At 45.5% G+C, this 8,664-nt stretch overlaps 1 protein-coding gene across 2 annotated transcripts; it reads left to right on the top strand.

Annotated features, from left to right (window-relative positions):
• Positions 1-3,328: 3,328 nt before the first annotated feature.
• On the top strand, positions 3,329-5,756 carry LOC127342577 (uncharacterized). 2 transcript variants are annotated; one of them, XM_051368641.2, is made up of 5 exons: positions 3,329-3,498; positions 3,598-3,727; positions 4,221-4,352; positions 4,852-5,033; positions 5,375-5,756. In XM_051368641.2, the coding sequence occupies exons 1-5, from the start codon at positions 3,451-3,453 to the stop codon at positions 5,504-5,506; spliced, it is 624 nt and encodes a 207-aa protein (XP_051224601.1). In that variant the 5' UTR covers positions 3,329-3,450; the 3' UTR covers positions 5,507-5,756. The 2 variants fall into 2 exon arrangements, with proteins under 2 accessions (XP_051224601.1, XP_051224547.1); XM_051368587.2 differs by having other exon boundaries at positions 3,330-3,727.
• Positions 5,757-8,664: the final 2,908 nt, after the last annotated feature.

Below are 8,664 nucleotides of genomic sequence, written 5' to 3'. Positions count from 1 at the left end.
CGAAGGGTGCGTCAAAGACTGGGTGCTCAATCCGCTCTTTATCATTCAACACCGACTCCTTTCTTTCTGCGTGCCGCCGCATGAGCTTTGCTTCCTTGCGGTCCGCGTAGAACCGTTGAAGCCGGGGCGGCGGGAAGTACCACACAACTTTCCGAGGAGCTTTCTTCTTCCCTTTCTTGTACTGTTCAGCTTCACACACGGGACATTTGGTCTTGTCCATGTGCTCCTTGCGATACATGATACAATCGTTGATGCAGCGTGATACTTTTCGTGGGGTAAGTCGAGAGGGCACGTGATTCTCTTGGCCTCGGCTAGACTACCAGGACACGTGTTCCCGGCAGGAAGGAGATCTTTCACGTATTCCAGGATGTCGTCGACGCTTGTGTCCGTCCATCCGTGTTTCGCCTTCATCTGCAGCACATCGAGAGCTACTCTCAAGCGAGACTCCCCAACCCGCGACCTGAGTCGTACAACGGAGTATTCGAGTCTATCTCGAGTTGCTCAAGCTTTGATTTCCGCTTGGCGCCTTTCGTCTTTTCGAGAAGCAGATCTTGAAGATGAGGGTCCCGCACGACTGAAGCTAGCGGCACCTCTTCGTCGTCGTCAAGGTTATTGTCGTCGTCAAGGTTATCGTCCTGTGCGACAAGCTCTTCATCGTCATCAATATCATGATGCCCTCCTTCTTGTCGGCCATTATTACCACCTGCTGCCGTCGCCCCATTGACCTCCGCGCCATCATCACTCATCCATTGAGTGTGTCCATGCATGAAACCATTAGTGAGCAGGTGCCCCTGCAATTTGCCTGAATACGGGTCAAACCATTTCCCTCGTTTGCATCTCCGGCACGGACACAATACCTCCGTGCGGTTATTTTCATACATGTCGATGATCGCGTGTTTCAGATATCTCATCACGATGCTTTCACTCATCTCGATAACCATTATCGCTTTGCATGGTAAGATTACATAATTGATTAGAACCATGCATCCGTCGGTAGTTTTCACGGAAAATTTCGGCATGACCTTCCTACACGGTAGGACATAGGAACGCCAGAAATGTGCCGAAACGAAAACTTAAAGAATCAACATTTCGGCGCAACGTTGGCAACTCATTTTCAACGCCAACACACACAAGCACAAGCACAAACACAACATATATATATGCCACACACGAGCTTTGCTTCAAATTAATGTCCAATATATGTTGATTTCATTCCTCAATTTGTTCATTAATCACCTATTGGTTTGATATACTCGTCAACAAGATCGAGACGTCGCGCCGCTACCACGGCGTATGGAAGCCGACTTTCTAGATCTAGATCTAGATTGAGCGGTCAATGCGGGATAGTAGATCTAGATCTACATAGGGGGATGTGGGAGATGCATGTAGGAAGGGAAGATTTGGTAAAAAAATATGATTTTGTTTGGTCAAATTGGCTAAATTTGGGATAGAAATGGGCAAAAAATAGGTGGGTTGGGAGAAGGGTCGGGTTGTGTGGAGGAGTGTGGAGTGGTAGTAGTGGGGGTGGTTGTTGAGCAGAAATAATCGCCAGGTTGCCCGGCGCACCAGGGCATGGGTGCGTCGGCAGCACATAGCCCTTTCGGCTATATCACCCCCGGGCCAGGCCCAAGAATCATTGCCGGCGCACCGACCCCGGGGTGCGCCGGCAATAGCAAATTTTCCACCGGCGCACCACTGGGCCGGTGCGCCGGCAATGATTCTTGGGCCTGGCCCGAATCGGCCGGGGCCATGCCAGGAAATAGCGCCGGCGAGCCTGCTCCTCTGGTGCGCCGGCAGAAGGCCCGCATCCCCGGCGCGGCTGAAAAGAGGTGCGCCGGCAACACTTGTCACCGGCGCACGTCCTTGGTGGTGCGCCGGTACCTATTGCCTCCAACTATAGGCTTTTTCCTAGTAGTGGTAAGGTTTTCCGTATCGTGGCTCTCGGTACTGGGGGTTTCGCGACGGAGGCTTTAAGTAGGCGGAAGGGCGGAGTCGGGAGAGTCACGGGGGCCCCACACGCTAGGGCCGTGCGGGCCCCCTCTAGGCCGCGCCGCCCTAGTGTGGCGGCGCCCCGTAGCCCCACTTCGTCTCCCATCCGGTCTTCTGGAAGCTTCGTGTGAAAATAGGACCCTGGGCGTTGATTTCGTCCAATTCCGAGAATATTTCCTTACTAGGATTTCTGAAACCAAAAACAGCAAAAAACAGCAACTGGCTCTTCGGCATCTTGTCAATAGGTTAGTGCCGGAAAATGCATAATAACGACATATAATGTGTATAAAACATGTGAGTATCATCATAAAAGTAGCATGGAACATAAGAAATTATAGATACGTTTGGGACGTATCAGTCAGCATGCATGCATCTGGTTAACAAGTTAAATATCACCCTCAATCTTACAAATATTCCATACACCTTCTAAAACACAAACCTTTTTTTATCCTTTCATTGCACCATTGTGATTTTTAATGCTATTGCATTTTTTTAATTTACCACCATTAGCATTTTTTGGAGGGTTTGTGCCCTCATATTTTCCTTTCAATACTTCTATAGTTTTATTCTATCCTTAGGGTGGTTATTCCAATATATTTTAAATTCTAAAAATATCATATGCAAAGTTACTTGAAATAGTGGAAAATGCCATATATAAGTAGATATGGTGGACATAAATATGAAAAATAATTTGTTTGAAAGGGATTTGAATGCATGCACTATATCAGATTTATTACGTAAAAAAGCCAGCAAAAAGAGAAAGTTGAGCACTAAAAGGAACAATGCAATGGTGTACATAGTACAACATATTTCCTATAGTGCAAGATAAACTTGTTTTTTTAGAAACATAGTACAAAGGCAACACCCACACATATACACTCACCCCTATGAACGTACACACGCACATCCTATCCTCTACGAGGGATTGGATTTTGAAATTGACGAAGTCACCACGGGCAACTCGCTGTCGACGAGAACGTCATCTCTCACTGAATGAATATTTCGTCTTCATACACAGATGTCAAACCTGAGATTTGAACTCTGGTAGGCTAGGGTACAACCACCCTCCTAACCACCCACCCTTAGATTGGTTCTCTAGTGCAATTAGTATAATTCTACATTAATGAGCTAAATGGAGACATTTGCGTATGTTCTTCCCATAATGTATTACATTTTGCCGAGGAATTTTTTTCGCTAATCGCAAGCGCATTTTAATTTTCCTGTAGTGGCGTTTCACAATTTTATTCAGCATAAAAAAATACAATTTTAATTATTTTTGTGCTAGATTGAAACTGCATCGTGGGCGTGACTGCGCGAGGAGGCGGGGAGCCGCGTGGGAAGAGCGGCAAAGCTGAAAATCAGAAAAACTGAATCAGCTTACCCAGCAGTTCACCATCATTCTCAATCTGGAACTTCCATTTCCATCCAACTAGAGTAACGCAAAACAGCAGCTGCGCCGGCATGGCCGCCACCGCCAAGGACGTCCGCGCTGTCCACGTCCCTGACGAGGTGAGTAGGTGGTGGGATACCTTCAACAGCTGCGTCCCCGTCGACGAGCAGGATACTGAGGAGGAGCCGGTGGTGGACTCCGACTCCGATTTCGAGCAGGTGGCGCAGGAGGAGGAGCAGAATGGGGGCGTGGCGTTGAACGGGAGTGACGGCAACATGACGGCGGCCGCCCACACGCGCGTCGAGGAGCAGAGCAGCGGTGGTGGCGGCGCCGCCCGTCATGGCGATGGTAATTACCTCTATTCTTGCATCATCTCTTTCCTCGATTCTCGGCACGGATGATCATCTCGTTTGGCTCGCACAATTCCGGAAAATCGCGAGGCCATTTTAGAATCCGTCGTAGATGGGGAATTTTGGGGTTTTTAATCACCCAGCGGCAGACCTAGGGTTTCGTGCGGAAAGCCGCTGAATCAATGGATCAACATTCTGAATCCTAATCAATGACCAGCCAACGGGATTACGCAGGGCATGCAGTCAACACAGTTGTAGACGAACATCATTTTCCAGGAGCAGAGCATGTGGTACTGCTGCTGCTGCTGCATAGTATAATTTTAAATAGCTGCAGTTTCTGCACACTAGATGTAAGTTAAGAAATGGTACTAGTAATTATCCCTGGCTGCAGCGTGGAATTAATGCTTTCCATACGGTTCCATCTTGAGTGGAATCGATACTCTATCTGTGATATTCTGATGTGGTGCTTCAAATGGGTTGTTGAAATGCAGAAGAGGAGGTTTCTCAGGATGGTAATGTTCAGACTCAACGTGGGTTTCTGCTTGGGAGGAAGAGGAAAGCAATCGCGACCCGAAGCAAGCCTGAGGCTACTGAAACTAAGATCCACGACAAAAAATGCCAGGGTATAAAAAAGCATTGATTACCCCTTGTTGCAATTTTGGTACTTATGGAGCACAATGCTCATGTCTTGTGATGCAACTTCATCATATGTAGAATGCATGTCTTTTCTTGTACATGAGATTGATTGCATTTCGAGCGGTGTGTAAATGAAATGTTCAAATATAGATCCAGAACAAGGAAGGTCAGGGTATAAACGCTCGGTTGCCACAATCCCATCCCCCTCCATGGCCTCCTGGCCAATGCAGCACCCGTCCCCCACCGCTGGGTCTGCTAGAATGGGGGACGGGTGCTGCATTTCTATGTGGACTATATACAGTCTGAAATGATGAAACACGCCTAGATAAATGTATTTTTGGAAAAATCTAAAACATCTTGTAATAGTAAACGGAGGGTGTAACAGTTTTTGTAGAGGATGGGATCTTTTAAGTTATTTCCTCTTAGTGCTTGCATATTTCAATTTCACCATGCCATTTCTCAGTGATATTTTTTTAATGAATGCAGGGGAGTCTCTGAGGGCTGAAAATGAAATTTTGAGGCTGCAGCTTGTGCAAACGATGAAGGAGCTTGAGGCTGAACAGATTCGGAGACTCGAACTTGAGTTGCTTCTGAAGAATAAGGAGAACAAGTCCCTGAAAAAGCAGAACAAAGCGTTGAGAGCTGAAAATGAGCACTACAAGAAGACTGTAAGTAGATGAATTTTAATAATGGCCAGTAATGAATTCTGTCATATCTTTATCTTCCTACAGACATGGTAACATTTAGTTTCAAATGGGTGATATACAGTGTGTACATTAAGTAAACAATCTCTGTAGTTATTCTTCTGGTTAGTATGTCCAATTTCTTATATAATAACCATATGTTTACAACGCAATAAATTTATAGAAGCTGCAAGTATTGGTCCTGGTTGTATTTTCTTCTTCAGCCAGCAAATCTTCCAGTTACAAGTTGCCTCTTATAAAAACATTTTTCCAATCACAAGAAGTTGTATCTATTTATTTACTGACTAGATCCTTGTGTGTACCAGGCAAAGCCACCAAGAAATCCAAGGCTGTGCAGGTTCTGTAACGAGTATGTACTCGGCCATGACTACCGCAACTGCCCCGAGAGGCGCGCTTCCCCTTCTTCTGAACAAGATGAAGCTGATGATTCCAACTAGCACTCCTGAAGTTATACTGTGTTAATACCTAGCTGATAGGACTTATTTAATAGAATCTGCTGCTGTCCCAGAGTTAAGAAATTAACGTTCCTTTTGTTGCTTCTAGTGATGCTTTTGTGGCTACACGATCTCTAATGCAGTTAGTTACCTAGTAATGTATTTGCTGCAGAACATGAAAAATGACTGCAGTGCACTTGATCTGTTCAGCCTTCTATGATATTTATGTGAACATCAAGGTTTTATCTGATTAGTGATGAGTTTATGGGGCAACTACGAGCATGGAATGGTTATATTATAAGGATCACATGAATTTCTTTTCAACAAGAGTGCATTAACTGGACTCATTGTGATTAACTTCCTGTGTACTAATACTAATGAGTTGGAAATGACACGAGGGGGAAAACTTTCTGGGTAGTACTGGAGTATTTTGATTCGTTCTGTTTATTTTCATGCAACTTTCATAGAGAATAATACCTTTTTAAAATTCTTAATTTCTGGGTTATATGGACAAACAAGTTCTAAATCCAGCAAACAATTCTCTTAAGAATAACAAAATCAGTAATTTTGACTAGAAAAATACACATCTATCTAGAGAAATGAACACAAGTCATAGTGTTGCATTGTTGCTGTTGCCTGCTCATATCCTTCCACTCCTACATACACACTGCTCCGCCTCTCCGCCTGATATGCTGAAGGCACGGTAGGTAGGTCAGTGCCCCAGCTTTTAGGCTGTTTCTTAACCGTACGATAACAAACGGATGGACCAAATCAGACAAGCCGGAAAATTAACCTGGGCCACTCCTTGACGGTGTGGTTTTCACCCTTGATTCATATTTCCAAATTCTGCTCGCATGGGCAGGTTCTATGAAACATTGTTTCTTTATGATCTGTGTGCCGTGTGACTTGCATGAAGTTTCGTCGGAACTCTACACATCTGCAAAGAAACGGCTCCAGTAAATTAACACCCACTGTATAATTCATTAATTCTATCAGACGCTTCAGGGATCATCTACATTGTATATGTACAATAGCTAGAGAAACTCTGAAAGTCCTCCTAATAACACCCCACGCTGAAACTATGATTTGAGGGGGAAAGCCCACTCAAGTTTAGGGGCCAAGTCATGTGTACATTTGAACTTTTGAAGTAGGTTGTAAGAGTGATGTTTACCCACCATGGATGGTCATTAGCGCTCCTTTGAATTTGAGGATTTCAAAGGAAATTTGGAGGAATCCAATCTACACGTTTTTTCTTCTTCTATGGAAGCCCTTTGGATCAAAGGAATGGTACCTCCAAAATTCCTACAGATTGCATTTCCACACCTCAATCCCACAGGAATTTCAATCACTTTTTTACACTCTTTAGCGTAGGATCGAGGCACTTTTCATATGTTCCTTCCAAATGACCATTCCTGCAGTTTTTCTCTGTTTTGCTATCCTCTATTTTGTACTCTGCAATTCTATCAAATTCTTGTTTTGTTTTCTATTGTTGTGTTTTGCAATACTGTGATCTAAAAAAGCCCATGCATTGGACATTGGACTAGGGGGCCTTCCACGTTAGCTTTTTTATGTATCTCTCTGTTTTGTGAACCTTGTTAGTTTTTTGTTGTTGTTGATTTTCTGTTTGGAATCTCGTTCTGAGTTACATATGAGTATATAGTATCCACTATCCAGTTTGTAGAGGCCGAAAACTGAACTCTTATGTGGTTGTATCCATTTGATGTACGATGAAAAAATAATAAGAGAAAATATATTTTGTGAATAATGGAGGTCATATATGATTGAACCACGGTAGATATCGGGTGTGAGCCGCTGCACGAGCGTCTCCCCCCCCCCCCCCCTCCCCCCGAACCCATCCCAATTAAAGACTAACATGAAGTTATGTCGGTCTTTCGGGGGGACCAATCACCGTGAGTACATATGATATTTGCAACCGGCCACCTGGAGTCTCATAGAAATTGTAACAGTTCTTGGACCCTAGCGCAAGCGTCCCGGCCTACCAAACCAGCCCAACCGGAGGCTAACATGGACTTAAATCAGGCTTTGGCCCCTCTACCCCTAAAAGACTAGCCTGGTAGTGGGGATACCCTTAGCCTTATAAGTTGCTTCCAATCTCGTCCCACAACTGATGTTGGACTAAACCCAACATCGGGGAATCCTAGCCGCCTCATGTGTCACCTCCCGCGACTCCGAAGCCCCCTTACCCCGCGGCCAAAAACCCCCCCCCCCCCCCCCCCCCCCCCCCCCGCGTTCTGTAGCCTCTTCACCCTACCGCCCCTAGGGAGGCTATCGCTGAACGGGAGCAGTGGGGTGCCATAATAAGGTAGTTCTTAGGTTGCCCTAGCGTGGTTCGCCGCTGTCGGCTTGTGGCCTCAGTTCTAGGCACATCTTCGAAATCTACTCCACTGGCCTAGTGTGTTTCTCCCGCAGGGCTTTACCTGTTGATTGACCGCCCTCACTTCTCGATCTCGTCCACGTGCTTTGCCGTGGAATTGCCGAGCGAAGGTGCCTCCTATGGCCGTCGCGATGGTGCTGCTAGCTTCTTGTCTTCATGATCCATTGCGCTGCCATGGTCCCAAGTCTCGGGGTGTTGTGGTGCCGCAGCCACAATGGGCGGATCGATGTGATTTGAAGGCTTCGGAAGATAAGCACCATCAACGGGGAAACTGCATTGGACGTGCAAGGTCTTTGGTCGGTTTACCTGAAGTATGTGTGTCCCACGTACAATCGGCGTTTCGCAACAGTGTTCTCGACAAGTGGAAGTGGTGTCCTTGGCAGTGTTCTTGGCGGTGCTTGAGCTCTCTGTCTTAGTCTCTCCTGTGATTGTACCTCGCAATGGTGGCTCCCTAAGTCATTCCCTTGTTGAAGCCTTTGTTTGAAGATTGGACCTTCTCTAGGGTGTATACCCGGGATCTGACCTTGCTTGTTAGATCGGACGAAGACAAATTTTGTGCACCTTTTTCTTCCTAGATGCGTCATTTTCTGAAACGTTTTTTTTTTGGTACCGAGGTGTCGTTATCATTGGTGATGCTACTAATGTTGTGAGTCTTCAGGTCTTTGTTTTTCCTTTTTTTTCTCATTTTTTTTTTCTGCAGAGTCAATATGTAGTTGATATAATTTTGATATTAATATTTCCTCTTTATAGAAAAAAGGTTATCTGG

The sequence above is a fragment of the Lolium perenne genome, chromosome 1 (assembly GCF_019359855.2).
Source record: "Lolium perenne isolate Kyuss_39 chromosome 1, Kyuss_2.0, whole genome shotgun sequence".
NCBI classification, from domain to species: domain Eukaryota; kingdom Viridiplantae; phylum Streptophyta; class Magnoliopsida; order Poales; family Poaceae; genus Lolium; species Lolium perenne.
Note: the sequence above shows the minus strand (reverse complement) of the source record. Positions and strands in the feature narration are given on the sequence as shown.